At 38.5% G+C, this 16,085-nt stretch overlaps 1 protein-coding gene across 1 annotated transcript in view; it reads right to left on the bottom strand.

Annotated features, from left to right (window-relative positions):
* Nup107 (nuclear pore complex protein Nup107) overlaps positions 1 to 7,438 on the bottom strand; it is a 446,410-nt gene extending 438,972 nt beyond the window's left edge. The window contains exon 1 of the mRNA XM_090373566.1: positions 7,354 to 7,438. Coding sequence (XP_090229692.1) covers positions 7,354 to 7,370 — 17 coding nt within the window. The 5' untranslated portion in view covers positions 7,371 to 7,438. The remainder of the gene's footprint in view (positions 1 to 7,353) is intronic.
* Positions 7,439 to 16,085: the final 8,647 nt, after the last annotated feature.

Below are 16,085 nucleotides of genomic sequence, written 5' to 3'. Positions count from 1 at the left end.
AACAAATATCCTATAAGTTCAAATTGAATAATAAAACACAACCTCCCCCCCCCATCCAGGACCTCTACTAATGGGTAGTCAAGCACCCAAATTTCTGAGTGGCAACTATCTCTCTCTCTAAAAAAAAACACACACCTTAAACTGTTCTAAATCTCTAAATTTTTCAAATTCCCAAACTATTAGTGTAATACAAGAGGGTGGGAATTTTCCTTCTGTCCTACTTCATCGAGCCCACTACGCTTTTGAAATACGGCAATGGAACATGCCCAGCCTATAAATACAGCCTTCGACACATGTTCACTCCCCTTGGAAGATGGTATAAACAAAAAGCGGCCCCACCTTCAGGAATTCATCTCCTTTTATACTCCTAATTATTTCCCTACGCATGGATTTAAGATCAAAGCTTGCTTTTATTCCTTCGTGTCCTCTTACTGTGTTTATTTCATTTCAATACTATTCTAATTACATCTTAACTGGATGCAGCCATTCCTGAATAAATCTCAGGTAAGTGAATTTCTTTCTAAAATTTAATATTCTGACTTAAAATATATTTCTAAAATTTAATATTCCAATAATACTTCTTAATTGCCTACACTATCCTATTTGGTTAAATTCACACCATTTATTCTAAATCCAAAATGAGAACACAGATCCTCTACAAGAGAAAATCACAATATGTTATCTTTTGTCCAACTTCACGAAAATTAGAGGGTCTCAACAATACAAGTTGTCTGTCCAACATGTCTAATAAACTTTCGAGACTTTAGGATTTCCATAATTTTTTATACTATGATATGTAATAAACGTGATCTCAGATAGTCACTCATTAACCCCTCAGTGGTGGTGCCCCTTATAACAATAATGCGACAGACCCGAAATGTTTTCTTTTTTTTTTTGTTATATTCCACTTGGAGTATACCAATGCTTTATCTTTTATTAACATACTACAAAACTTACTAAATGTAATTTTTAACAAAAATTTGAAAATTCAAAAACTTTTGTTTTTGTTTTTTATACCTCTTTCAACAAATTTTTATTAATTCTACTGGAGACAAAAAAAATAAACATAAACATGAAACTATTAGTCCCCGGACTCTTCCATTTTCAAGTTTATTAAATTAAGTTCAGGAAAATTCAACACAGCATGTGCGTACGTATTTTCAATTAGAATATACAGTCAGTTTCTGCTATAATGTGGTGGTTGTTATCTGGTTTTTAGGAGCATTAGCAACTAAGGCCATATTTCTCTGGGGATATGCAGTGGTCATTCCCTGACCTTTCCGCATCCTCCGTATTTGGTGGTCACACTATAATGTGGTACATGTGTTCCATGTTATAGCATTTAGCACATTAAAAACAACAGGGCTTATGGAAAAAATAGGGATGGAACAGAGCACTCAAAAAAATGTTCAGTATGGTAAGTAAAACACTACTTACCATATTGGAAATCCAATAAAATTGCTAACATAGGTTTAAACAAATTAAATTTCTAATAAATACATAAATATTACAGTAAATATAGCTCTATAATATATACATACTAATTAATATTTCTATTCACTAACATTTTTTTTTTTTGGATTGAAAAATTTAAAACTAAAAAAGACAAGCAATCAATAACAATGAATACGGTACGCACAAATGAATAAGTGAGATATGGAGTAACAAGTTTACGAAGCTTAAAAATAGGAATGAAGAGAAGATTCTGAAATTTTATTTATGTTTTTTTTATATAACTGAAGATTTCATGAAAGGGGAAACACATTTCACCATAATAAAGTAAAAAGCCACAGAATTCCAGCTATCGGCATTATTGCAAATGCAATACACAGTAGATTGCACTAACGGAAAAGTCCAATAAACAGGGAACTGCAAATTGCTTTTAATTGTTTTATGGTAGTGACCTCCAGAAATGTACTCCTCTGCTCACACTATCACGCCTCACAAAATTTTGTGTTCACCAAATTTTTGAATACAGGCAATATTCGATGTTTCAATAAATTAATGAAAATACTCAAATTTAATAGCAATGCTTAATTTAAATATCAAATAATTACAGAAATTTCTATAATTATTTGATAATTAATGAAAATATTAAAAATTGCATATTACTTCGAAATCCAGGGCTTGCAATATGCTGCCGGCACCCATGGCATTCTACTATACTACTAAATATATACTCTGAAGTAATACTTAATGTCTTTCAGCTTGAGCAATAAACATTGTCACATCACATGATCAAACATATGACACTTCAGCGTCATATTGGCATTAGTTGAGGAATATGATGCAAGAAAGCAAGCTTATAGAGCATCAGCCAAAAAAAAAAAAAAAAAGCTTCCCATTTCACCAATCCGGTCACTCCAAATGTTTGTCCAGTTCAGCCTTAAATTTATTTAAGCTATCAACTTCCACAACAACAGATAGAAGTCTGTTCCTGCAATCAACTACCTGCTGGCTAAAGGCAAACTTCCGCACACCTATTCTACAACTCTTTCCTCAATTTCAATCTATGTTCCCTCAGGTCCTTAATCTGAGCAAGTGGAAGTATCCCATCACCATTAAGCCTGCTCAAACCATTCAAGGCCGTGTACACCTCAATCAGATAATCTCGCAAGTGCCTAGTCTCGAGATGCGACAACTTACAGAATTAAGACTCTCTTGGTAAGAAAACCCGTGTTCGTCTCGCCAATCTTGTTGATCTTCTTTCTACTCGTTCTCGTATGAATATGTATAAGCAGAACCTAAAACTGATCGCCTACTACCTGAGATAGCAGTAAATCCTGAAACTCGGTATGATAACAGTTTCTCATCTTTAAAATGAATGGTAGATTAACCTTTTGGCAATATCATTTCTATGAAAGTAGAATAATACCAGGGTGGCTCGTTGTGATGTTCTGATTAAGTGATTTCATAAAATATTTACAGAAAAACGCACACCAAAAACGTTGGCTCACTTACATTTATACTGTAAATTTGAGCGTTATTGGATATATATGCAATTCGAAGAGCATTAGCAAGGATATCCCGTAAATGCATTAGCAAAGGTCGATGATGCAAGAAAGCAACTAATATAAAATCCGCCAAAAAAAAAAAAAAACACACACACACACACACACACACACACTCTTCTCATTTCACCCATCCACTGACTCCAAATGTTTGTCTACTGTTGAATCTATTTCAGCAATCAACTTCTACAATGACAGATCAAAGTTTGTTCCAGGAATCAACCACCCACTGGCAAAGGCAAACTTCCAAACATTCCACATATATCTACCCTACAACTGTCTTTTCTCAATTTGAATTTATGCCCTCTCGGGCGATTATTCTGAGCAAGAGGAAGAATCCCATCAGCATTCAGCATGCTCAAACCATTCAAGGCTTTATACACCTCAATCAGATCACCTTGCAGGTGCTAGTCTCCAGACACTGTAATCTGCAAATCTTAAACCTTCCTTTATAAGAACAACCCTTTGTTCCATTCACTAATCTTGTAGCCCTTCTCTGTACTCAACCCAACAGCTCTACATCCTTTTTTAAAATGAGGCCTCCAGACCTGTCAGCACTCAAGGTGTGGCCTGACATTGCCTAATACAAAGAGATAATCACCTCCTTATCCCTGTTAGAAAAATTCCTGTATATCATTAACAAGGCACCATGAGCTACTCTTGCACACCATCTGAATTGCTCAGAAAACTTCACATCTGCCTGCACAATTACCCCCAGATCCTTTTCAATCTCTACCACTGTCAGTGTAGGACAACACAGTTGATATGTTACTCTGGAGTTACTGCTTCCCATATGTAGTACTTTACATTTTTCAATGTTAAACTTTAGTTTCCACCTCTCAGCACATCTGTTCAACTTTTCTAGATCCTGTTGCAGCACCATACTGTCATTAACAACACTGCCAACCTTCGAATCATCTGCAAACTTGGACGTTAAGCCTGATAAAGCATCATCAATATCATTAATGAATACAGAAAACAAAAATGGACCAACACTGAACCCTAGAGGACTCCACTAATAACCTTAGTCCACGAAGAGCAGTGTCCATTGATTACCACTCTGTCTTATCCCACTCAACCATCCCTTTATCCATAGTAGCAATTTGCCTCCAATGCTACACCGTTCCAATCTGTGCAGCAGTCTACCATAAGCAACGGTATCAAAAGCCTTTCTAAGATCAAAATACATCATATCAAAATTATTCTTACATCCAGTTCCTTTGTGACTACATCATAGTATCCAATCAAATTGGTCAGACAAGACTTCCCTTAACAAACCCATGCTGTTTCTAGGCTAAAACTGAAGTCTTCTCTAGATGATCCTGCAATGCTCTTTAACCAGTACCTCCATTAATATCCCTAGAACAAAAGTTAAACTAACAGGTCTGTAATTACATGTCTTTCTTTGATCCTCCTTTGTGGATTGGGGTCACATTTGAACCATGGGTACCTTTCCTGAGTACAAGGAAGCTCTCATAAATATGGCTAATGGTTTGCTAACTTCCTTTGCTACCTCCTTTAATATAACTGGATAAATTCCATCCACCCAGGTAGCTTTCTTATGTTTATCTTCAACAATTTCTCCTCCACTTTACTCTCAGTTATTACAAGGTTATCTAGCTTATTGCCAGGGTTTAATACACCTCTGTCATTCCCCTCCCTGCATAACTCCTCATGTGTGAATGTCGATGCAAAATATTCATTTAGTTTGTTAGCTATTTGAGCAGGATCATAAACAGTTGAAACCATCGATATCAAGTGGACCAATCTGATTCATCTCCTTCCTTCTACAGTTTATTTTAAGTAAAAAACTCTTTGCTGTTTTTCTTTGCATCCTTTGCCAAAGATTTCTTGTAATCTGCCTTTGCCTGCCTATCCTCTTTTGTGACTTGCTTACAGACTAGCTTATATCTATGACAGGCTTCTGTGTCACCTGTTAATTTATATGTATCCCATGCATTTTTCTTCTCTGCCACATGTCTAATTAGTTCATCTAACATCCATTTAGGCCTAAACCTTGAACAATATTTCTTAGTTGGTATGAAAAGCCTAGTAGCTTTCAAGATTAATTCTTTGAATGCTTCCCATTTTGAATTTGCTGTTGATAACATCATCAGTTGGTCCCACCATATAGAATTTAAATACTGTCTCAGACCACCGTAGTCATCTTTATGAAAGGAAAAACCATTCCCTTTAGCCCTGATGGTAGTCACCTATGAGTAAATCCCACTTCAGCGCACTGTAATCACTGCCACCTAGTGGTTCTTTATCTGCAGATTTTTAATGAATGAAGAATCGGCTACTAATAATCAGATCAAGAGTACTACTCCCTGTAGTTGCCTCCTGAACATGCTGCTGTAGAAAACAATCATCCAATAAATCCACAAAAGCCTTGCTAGTGTATGAGTGTCCAAACCCACAAATTCCAGTCAATATCTGGGAGATTAAAATCCCCCATTAAAAGACACTGATTTACTGGTCCACTATTTCTCTGTAAAGTGGTTTATTATACTCATCAGAGTCATTAGGTGCATAACACTCTCCTACTCTCAATTTTGCTTTCCCAGTGCTTATGTCACACTAAACTGACTCGACACTGCACTGTCCAGCCATATCAAGTGGTTGTACTTCCTTGGATTTTACGTGTTTCTTAACCAACAGAATAACCCCTCCTCCCTTCCTATCCTTCCTATTCACATTGTTCTCCGCAAATTCCAGTTCTGTATTCCTTATATCTGTGTAACACCACGTCTCTGTTATCCCAACAATACCTGCCATTGAAGTTTTGACCAACAACTCAAATTCATCAAATTTATTTAACAAACTCCTATCATTGGTGTACACACAAGTATACATACACCTGTTCCTATTCTTAGCCACCTTAACACAGCCCATGTATTTCCTTGTTCCGCAATGACTCCCAGCAGTCCCTGGAATCACCTGCACCTTGTTTTCCAGGCTGCTTCTCATTTCAATAGAAGCATTGCAAGAATCACTTTCATCTCTGCCAGCAGTTACTGTTAATCTATTAGTAAGCATATCCCCTCAAGCTAGCAGTTTTCCGACCCACCAAACTTTGCCTCGATAGCAACACCAAATATTCTTGCACCCTTTCTAATTAAGCGTATCCCATCCCTGTAGAAGCAGTCTTTCCTGTTAACAAGCACAGAACTGACTGAGAAAAATTCTACCCGTTGAGCCTTGCACAATCCCTCCAGAGCCGAATTGATTGACAAGGCTTTCACCATATACTCCCTCCTATCATGTCTGGGCTAAATTGCAGACACTTAAATTCAATCCTAACTCACGGCTTAAAGGCTCTACAACATCATCAACATTGTAGAGCTTTTAAGGGCTACAACGTCATCAACCTCTACAATGTCATCTGCTCTAAAACATCATCAACCTTTTCCCCTGGCAAACATAGGGGGACATGATATTGCCCCTTAGCAATATCACGTCCCATTCCTGATTGTCCACAAACATCAAACAAGCAGTGCATTTCAAAAGGCTGTGATTCAGAGTGCAACCCCCCCCCCAGTTCTCTCCAGAACCACAACACTCCCATTAGTTTGAGCCTTTTCCCTTGCTGCTCTGGTCTGAATCATGATTTCTATTCAATTTCAAATAAAATTCCAATACAAAATATAACCTTAAACTTATATCCCAATGCAGTTATAACGCTATATATATATATATTTCAGTATCGAATATTATCTACGAGTTACGTTATATGACTACCTTCTGTCAAGTTATATGTATTAATTTATAATGTTACGTTTGTAAAAACTAGGTCACCTGTGAATGGCCATCTATATGCAAAGATGTTCGTTAACTGGACATCATAACTAGAGGTAGGCGCCTCCGTAGCCAGGTGGGAAGGAGCAGCAGTTCGTAACACACGCTTCTTGATTAGACCAGGGTTCGAGCACGTCACCACCAAATACGAAGGATGAGAAAAGGTCAGGGAATAAACACCACATATCCCGGAGCAATATGGCCTTAGTTGCTAATGCTCCTAAAAACCAAATAACAAACAAACAATAACTAGAGGTCCTAATGTAGTGAACTCTTTAAGCATAATAACCCGTTGACCCCACCTATGCACAATGCTTGTAACAATTAACACGCTTCAAAAACAAACATTCCTTTTTATTCAAAAGACATCGAGAGATACATTATGCATAGCGGTTATCAACTTCATCATGATTTTGTTTTAGTTGTAATGAAATTTGGCCAATCATTCATAATGCTTAATCCCTGGTACCAAGCCAATTCCCAATCGTTTCAAAAAATTTTCTTCATAGAGCTGTGTTACGAAAAACCTATTCTCACAACATACCTATCACGTTTTTCCATCTTCTTCAGCTTTTTCGTTATATTCTTCTATAAACATATGCATAAAGATAGAACTAAAGAACTCAAACATTTAGTCCTACATGTCTACTTTAAAACCAGCGGCAACACGAGGGGCACACACGTACAATATAAAAATAGTACCACAGCACCACCAACGTAATGCAGGACAGCAATATTTTGAGGAAACAAATAATAAGTAATAATAATACAAGCAAATTTATATTATTTATTTTTTAATGAAACGATACAAAGGTTGGCAGGGTTGTCAAGGACACTACTGACACTATGCTGCTACAACAGGATCTGGAAAGGTTGAGCAGATGGGCTGAGAGGTGGCAAATGAAGTTTAACATTGACAAATGTAAAGTACTACACATGGGAAACAGCAACCCCAGAGCAACGTATCAACTCTGCGGTACTACACTGACAGTGGTAGAGAATGAAAGGGACTTGGAGGTGGTTGTGCAGACAGATATGAAGCTCTGTGAGCTGTGCAGACGGGCTGCAAGAGTAGCTCATGGAGTATTGTCAATGATATACAGGAATTTTTCCAGCAGGGATAAGGAGGTGATTGTTCCCTTGTATAAGGCAATGGTCAGGCCACACCTAGAGTACTGTATACAGGTCTGGATGCCTCATTTCAAGAAGGATGTAGAGCTGCTGGAACGAGTACAGAGAAGGGCAACAAGATTAGTAAATGGAACAAAGGGGTGCTCTTACGAAGAAAGGCTTAAGTTTTGCAAATTACAGTGTCTGGAGACTAGGCACCAGCGAGGTGATCTGATAGAGGTGTATAAAGCCTTGAATGGTTTGAGCATGCTCAATGCTGATGGGATTCTTCCTCTAGCTCAGAATAATCACCTGAGAGGGCATAAATTCAAACTGAAGAAAGACAGATGTAGGATAGACGTGCGGAAATTTGCCTTTAGCCAGCGGGTGGTTGGTTGGTGGAAAAGACTTCCATCCCTTGTAGGGGAGGTTGATAGCCTAAATAAGTTTAAGGCTCAGCTGGACAGGTATTTTGAACGAACAGAGGGGTGAAGTGGAAGTGGGGGTTTTTTTTTTTTTTGGCTGATGCTGCATAAGCTTGCTTTCTTGCATCAAATGCCTCTACTAATGCTAATGCTAATGCTAATGCTAAAAAAAACAGTTAATTATAAAGTTCGCATGACTGGATGGCAAATCAGTTAAATATTCACACTCATTCAAAAAAAACATTCACACAAAAAAACATTCACACTCATTTCGAAATAAATCGACTGAATAGGTTGAGAAAACTATATACAGTATAGTACTGGTTGGTTTTCTTTTGACTTGATCGCCACTAACTTTAATAATGAGTCGGTAACCTTTTGGCCACTACAATACGAACTAAAGTCTGGGTTTGCTGTCCTTCAACGAAAGGCAATCTCTCATATTACAGCCACCCGAGAAAAACTTCGTTGGCACATTGCATTGCGTACATACACTCCGTAGATTCTCTGGTCGATTTGCCTGCTTTACTGGACCAAAAATCCGAGTTTGAGAAGGAAGGAAAAGATTGCTCTATGCACCTGAGGCATATTAACTCAGCCACAGGGTGAAAAACTTGAGATAGATGATTCCTGAAATCAGAGATTCTGGGATTGCTCAGAGTGGCTTCTCATCTCGACAAATGCTTTTATATGCTGTGTTTGCAACGGAACTTCTTGTACCGGTAGTTATGGATGTTATCTGTTTCTGGGATTCGTCAGTTCGAGGAATTATTTCGTTTTTTTTTTTTTTTTCGTTTACTGACGGATTGTTGTACTTTTTCATCCTAAATCTTCCAATCTATCATCTCTTTTATGTGTGTCATTTTCTTCATATATTACAGTGGTCTGATTTTCCACAGGATTCTTTTGGATCTCTACTTCAGTAAGGCCTGGGTCTCTGTGCGGTTCATTCACTCAAATTCTGCTAGAACCTTCTTACATTCTCTTCTATAATGAATATCTCAGCTCATATCTTTCCGCTTCGGCTGTCAGCCATGTAGTACAGTGGCAGAATGAGAGTCCTTCCCACACCAGATATAGTTGATATAGATGAACAGTGCACTACTCAGTCAGTTTGGTGTGACATGAGCACTGCGAAAGCAAAAATAAGAGTAGGAGTGTGTTATTGGCCTAATGACTCGAATGAGTACAATGAACAATTGTACAGAGAAATACAGTGGGCTAGCAAATAAGAATGTCTTATAATGGAGGATTTTAACTTCCAATATATTGACTGGAACTTGTGGGATGGTTACTCACACACTAGTAAGACTTTTTGGATTTATTGGATGATTGTTTTCTGCAGCAACATGTTCAAGAGGCAACCACAGAGGGTAATACTCTTGAACTGGTTATCAGCAGTGATCATTCGTGTATTAAAAATTTGCAGATAAAGGAACCACTGGGTGGCAGTGATCACAGTGTACTGATGTGGGAGTTACTTAAAGATATAATTACCATCAGGGGTAAAAGAAAGGGTTTTTGCTTCGGTAAAGGTGAGTACAGTGGTCTCGGACAGTTTTTAAATTCTCTACAATGGGACCACCTGACAATGTTACCAACAGTAAATTCTTAGTGAGAAGCATTCAAAGAATTAATCGTGGATGCTACTAAATGTTTCATACCTATTAAGAAATGTTGTTCAAGGTTTAGGCCTAAATGATTATCAAATGAACTAATGAGACTCGTGACAGAGAAGAAAAATGCATGATTGCATATAAATTATCAAGCCACTCAGAAGCCTATGGCAGTTATAAGCTAATCTGTAATCAGGACACACAGGAGGTTTGGCAGGCGAAGGCAGATTACGACAAATCTTTGGCAAAAGATGCTAAGAAAAACAGCAAGGATTTCTTTATTTATATACACTCTAAAAGGAAGGGGATGAATCTGATTGGCCCACATGATATCGATGGTTCGACTGTTGATGATGACTCAGATAGAAAACAAACTGAATGAGTTTGTTTCATTCATCTACATTCACATAGAGGAGTTATAAAGGATTGAAAATGCCAGCAGGTTGCTTAATGATTTTGTAATAACTGAGAGCAAAGTGGAGGAGAAATTGTTCAAGATAAACATAAGAGAGACACCTGTGGTGGATGGGATCTATCAAGTTATATTAAAGGAGGCAGCAAAGCAACTAAGCTAACCCTTAGCCATAATTATGAGAGCATCCTTGGACCCAACGGGAGGTCCCCATGGACGGGAGATGTGCAAATGTATCCCCAATTCACAAATGGGGGGGGGGGTCGAGGGCGACACGAGTAATTACAGACCAGTTAGTTTAACTTCTGTCCCGGGTAAAATAATGGAATCACTGGATAAAGATGCATTGCAGGATCATCTAGAAAAAATGAAGCAATAATTCCGACACAGCATGGTTTGTTAAAAGAAAGTCATGGCTGACAAATTTGATAGGATATTATGATGTGGTTACAAAGGAACTGGATGCAAAAAATAATTTTGATATCATATATTTGGATTTCAGGAAAGCTTTTGACACTGTTGCGCATGGAAGACTATTGTACAAATTGGAGCAGAATGGTATTAAGGGTAAGTTGCTGCAACGGATAAAAGGATGTTTGAGTGGGAGAAGACAGAGGGTGGTAATTAATGGGTGCTGCTGTTCGTGAACTAATGTTATTAGTGGAGTCCCACAGGGTTCGGTGTTGGGTCGACTGTTGTTTTGTATATTTATCAATGATATTGATGAAGGTATATCATGGTTAGTATCGAAGTTTGCAAATGGTACAAAGGTTGGTAGGGTTGTTAATGATAGTAATGGCAGTGTGCTACTCAACAAGATCTAGAAAATTTGGGCAGATGGGCTAAGAAGTGGCAACTGAATTTTAACCTTGACAAATGCAAAGTACTGCATATGCGTAGAAGTAACCGCAGAGAAACGTACAAACTGTGTGGTAAAACACTTAAGGTGGTAGAAAATAAAAAAAGACATGGGTGTAATTGTGCAGTCAGATATGAAGTTTTCTGAGCAATGCAGACTGGCTGCCAGGGCAGGGCATGGGGTTTTGTCAATGATATATTGGATTTTTGCTAGAAGGGAAAAGGAGGTGATTGTCCCTCTGTATAAGGCAATGGTCAGGCCACGCCTTGAGTACTGCATACAGGTCTGGAGGCCTCATTTTAGGAAGGATGTAGATTTGATTCAGCGTGTATAGAGAAGGGCAACAAGATTGATGAGAGGAATGAAGGGATCCTCTTACAAAGAGAGGCTTAAGTTCTGCAAATTGCAATGGCAGGAGACTAGGCACCTGCGCGGTGATCTGATTGGGGTGTATTCAGCGTGCTCAACCCTTGAATATGTTGAGCACGCTGAATTCTAATGGGATCCTTCCATTGTTGAGATTACGAACCTAAGGGGGCATAAATTCAAATTAAGAAAAGACAGAAGCAGAATAGATGTGGGGAAATTTGCCTTTAGACAGCGGGTGGTTAATTACTGGAACAAATTTCCATCTGTCGTTACGGAAGTTGATAGGTTAAATAAATTTGAGGAGGAACTAAACAGGCATTTGGAGGGAATGGTGTGATTTTTTTTTTTTTTTTTTCATTTCGGCTGCACTGGGTTATAATTCTTGTATTTGCAGTTCCTTTTCTAGTATTGGTTCGGTTGTGTCCGCAATCCTTTTTATTTGTAGTTGGTGACTCATATTCTACATGATTACTTCAAGGATTGCAGGTGCAAACAGTTTCGTCCCTGGTCTGCTATACGCTGTTGAGTGTCCTGAACCGTCGTTCCTTCCATCTGGTTAGTAACTTCATCCTCTACATTTATTTATCGGTCTCTAGCGTGATTACTTCTTAGTATTATTCACAGTATTATTTATAATGTTATTTCTTCATTACTATCTAATTATTAATATAAACTTGTTTCATTTACACGGTTTTTTTCCCTACCCGTGACCGATACTGCAAATAAGTGCATGGAGATGGTTGGTTGCGTTCGTTACAATTAATATGATTGTTGTTTTTTGAGGAACTCTCTTACTATCGTAAAAGTATTTTTCAGCTCTCTATATTTCATGTCAGTACTGCATCGCAGCCATTGCTGCTAGTTTCTTATGAAGGCTCTTTCGCACCATGCCTGTAGTTGACACAGTGATGGAGATGGTTATTAATTGTTTCATATGCAATATCTCTTTGATATTCTTTCTTATGTCCGTATATTTTCTAATGCTTCCCTCGTAGTCTCGCAGTTTCGGAATCACCCTTCTTCTCTGACTCGATTTGGTCAATCAAACACCTCCCTGCTACTCTCCCAGCTATTTCCCTGCTACTTCCACTACCTATAGATAACACTCTTGTGATGGAATTTGAGAACACTATGGACCAAATTCTTGATCAATATCTGGGAATAGAACATTTACTTGTTTTAGGGGACTTTAATATGCCACATGCCTACAATGGATGTAATGCCAATTCAACTAATGTCTGGACACTTAAGGGTAGATTTCAAAAAATTTTCCTCTCTCTAAATCTGAATCATATCTGTGAATTTACACTAGAAATGAAAACTACTTGGATTTAGTCTTTACCAACTTTCCTTTGGTGGTCTTTAAGCAAACTAATCTTTTCAAACCAGATCACATTCCCGTGACCTTTTCTATCAAGAAAAGGTCAGTTAAAGATACGGATTTAGAACAAAAACAGAAGCTCAATTTCAATAAAGTTAAATGGCCTGATATGAATTATGCATTTAAAAACTGTAATTGGGAATTACTATTAAAAATCACTGACACACAAGAAGCACTGGACTGCTTTTACTAAATCATTAATGAAGTAACTAAGCTATACAGACCGCAGATTTCAATAAGTCCGCCACTGCTGAGCATTATTGGGAGAAACATCATCAGGTCTCCCCTGTGAATGCTGTCATCCTTGACCGGGCGCATAGGTTCTGGGACCGTAAGTGGCTGGAGAGTTTGTGGATAGGCTCGTCTGAGAACAATAGTATGAATAGGGACAGGGGTGTTCGATTTCACCCCCTGCTGGAAGCCGTGGTCCTGGCAAAATACGAGCGTTTTATATTTCCACGCTCCCGAGCCACTTCCGGTTCTGGTTCACATTGAAGAAATATTGAGCATGCGCCTGGTCAGCCACGTGTGCTGTGAGCCTGCTACTTAAGGATGTGTTGCTTAAACATCATTGTTGTTGTGAAAGGAGGCGGAAGCCCCCCCCCCCCCCGAAAGCTTCAGTCAATGTTTTATCGCTTTTAATTTTATTGTATTTTAAATATTTTATTTATATTTTAAAATTTTTATCGTATATTTTATTTTGTAAATCAGTCTTTTGCACATGTTATTTTACAGTGTAGTATCGTTTGATACATTTTATAGTTCAGTATTAAACCACTATAGTTAAACGGTTGGTGTATTTGTTTTAAATTCTGGATATGCTGAACTCTTGCTTTTATCTGTTCACGATTCAAACTTTTGCATGGGCACCAGCTTTCTAGTGAACGGTTCCAATTATATAAATCGCTACAGACTGTTTCGCTTGATTTTGTGGTTGTAACATTTAAAAATAGTGTTAGTCCTTAAGTTTTGCACACCAATGTATATCGAATAATTCTTAGTTTACCCTTGCGATTCTTGTCCATGTTTTTGGCAACGGTTCTGTTTTTCAAGCAGGTCCGGGAGATTCGGATTTCAATTTCAAAATGCGTCGTTAATCCTAATGTTCGGATTATTTATTATCTTCCGATTAATTATTTACCCTTAATATCTTCACTTATTGAGCAATCATTATAAAGACCAATACAGCATAAATATCATTTAAGAAGTCTGCCTGAAAATATTACTCCCCATTTAATATCTACATATTTTTCCCTGGATGTGGCAACCCCTACTTTTTTTTTGGCTGGTGCAGCAAAAGCGTCAGGCTTCGTTGCACCATAAGGTGCACCAGAACTCTCACGACTGACGAACTCCAGGAATAGATAACGTCCACAACTACTGGTACAAGAAGCTCACTTGCACACACAAGCACCTAGCAGAGCAGTTCACTCGAATGATAAGGCACCCGGAGACAATCCCGAAGTTTCTCACTGAAGGAGTCACATATCTGAAGCCAAAAGATGAAGATACAAGAAACCCAGCGAAATACTGGCCAATCACATGCCTCCCAACGATGTACCAGATCCTGGCCAGCTGCATAACTAAGAAGATATCAGACCACTTAGAGAGTCAGAACGTAATGGCCGCACTGCAGAAAGGATGCAAGTGGGGAAGCAAAGGATACAAGGAGCAATTAGCATTAACATTAGCATTAGTAAAGGCATTTGATGCAAGAAAGCAAGCTTATGCAGCATCAGCCAAAAAAAAAAAAAAAAAACTTCCACTACACCCCTCTGTTCGTTCGAAAATTGAGCCTTAAACTTATTTAGACTATCAACTTCCACGACAAGGGATCGAAGTATGTTCCACCAAACAACCACCCGCTGGCTAAAGACAAATTTCCGCACGACTATCCTACATCTGTCTTTTCTTAATTAGAATTTATACCCTCTCAGGTGATTATTCTGAGCAAGAGGAAGAATCCTATCAGCATTGAGCATGCTCAAACCATTCAAGGCTCAAATGATTCAAGGCAATTAACTATAGATGCTGCAGTTATGGAGCAAGCCTTCAAGAAGCACCGCACCCTATACACGGCCTACATTCGTAGCACTCAACCCGCTACCCACCATGACCAACTGCAGCAAGTATGGATATAACCTCAAAGAAGAAAGAAAGAACCTGTACACCCTCACCCACCTGATGTACATGGATGACATCAAGCTCTACGTGGCAACCGAGAAGTAACTCCAGCAACTACTCCGGATCACCGAAGAATTCAGCAAGGACATCCGGATGGAATTAGGTCTAGAAAAATGCAAGACCTACACACTGCACCAGGGAAAATTAGTTGCCGAAAACTACCAGCTGTTGACTGGTAAAAAGATCGAAGCTATGACAGAAGGGGGAGACCTACAAATAGGTCTCCCCCTTCTGTCTGCTGACGGGGAGTCTGCTGACGAGGCCACTAGTGACGGTCGTGTTCCAAGCCGCTAAGTGGATTTTTCTTATTTATTGATTTGAAATTATTGTTTTTCTAAAACTTTTGATTTAAATTTAGTAGTATAACATTATTTTGTGATTTGTTGATTAATTTGGTGTATTTATTCTTTACTCGGCCTTGTAAAAGTATCGGTAAGGGTTTCCACGTGTTCGTAACTACCGTTAGTAATTTTCCCGCCATTGTGATACCGTACTAGATAGCGTTAGTTGAACTCCGTTAGCAGTTAAATTGTACGCTTAAATAAATACATATAACGACTTAGATTACAAACGTAGTATAAATAATAACATAATTAATTAATAAATTAATAGAATCATGACTCAGACAAGAGCAGCAAAGCAAAAGGCTCAAGCTAATGGAAGTGCTGTGGCTCAGAGCAGAACTGAGGGGGGGCATTTGTCCTCTGACTCACAGCCTTATAAAATGCACTGTTTGCTTGATGTTTGCAGAGCAATCGGGTACGGGACATGATACTGCCAAGGGGGATGTCTTTGTGTGTGCGCGATGCAAGGAGTGTATCGATATCAGGCAACAACTCGGCGTTCTTATGGGCCTATATGAGAGCTTGAAGGACAGGGTGGATGCCCTCGAAGAAACTAAATTGAGGGGCCCATCAAGC

The sequence above is a fragment of the Mastigoproctus giganteus genome, chromosome 5, assembly GCF_048544385.1.
Source record: "Mastigoproctus giganteus isolate SK-2022 chromosome 5, ASM4854438v1, whole genome shotgun sequence".
In the NCBI taxonomy this organism is placed as follows: Eukaryota; Metazoa; Arthropoda; class Arachnida; order Uropygi; family Thelyphonidae; genus Mastigoproctus; species Mastigoproctus giganteus.
Note: the sequence above shows the minus strand (reverse complement) of the source record. Positions and strands in the feature narration are given on the sequence as shown.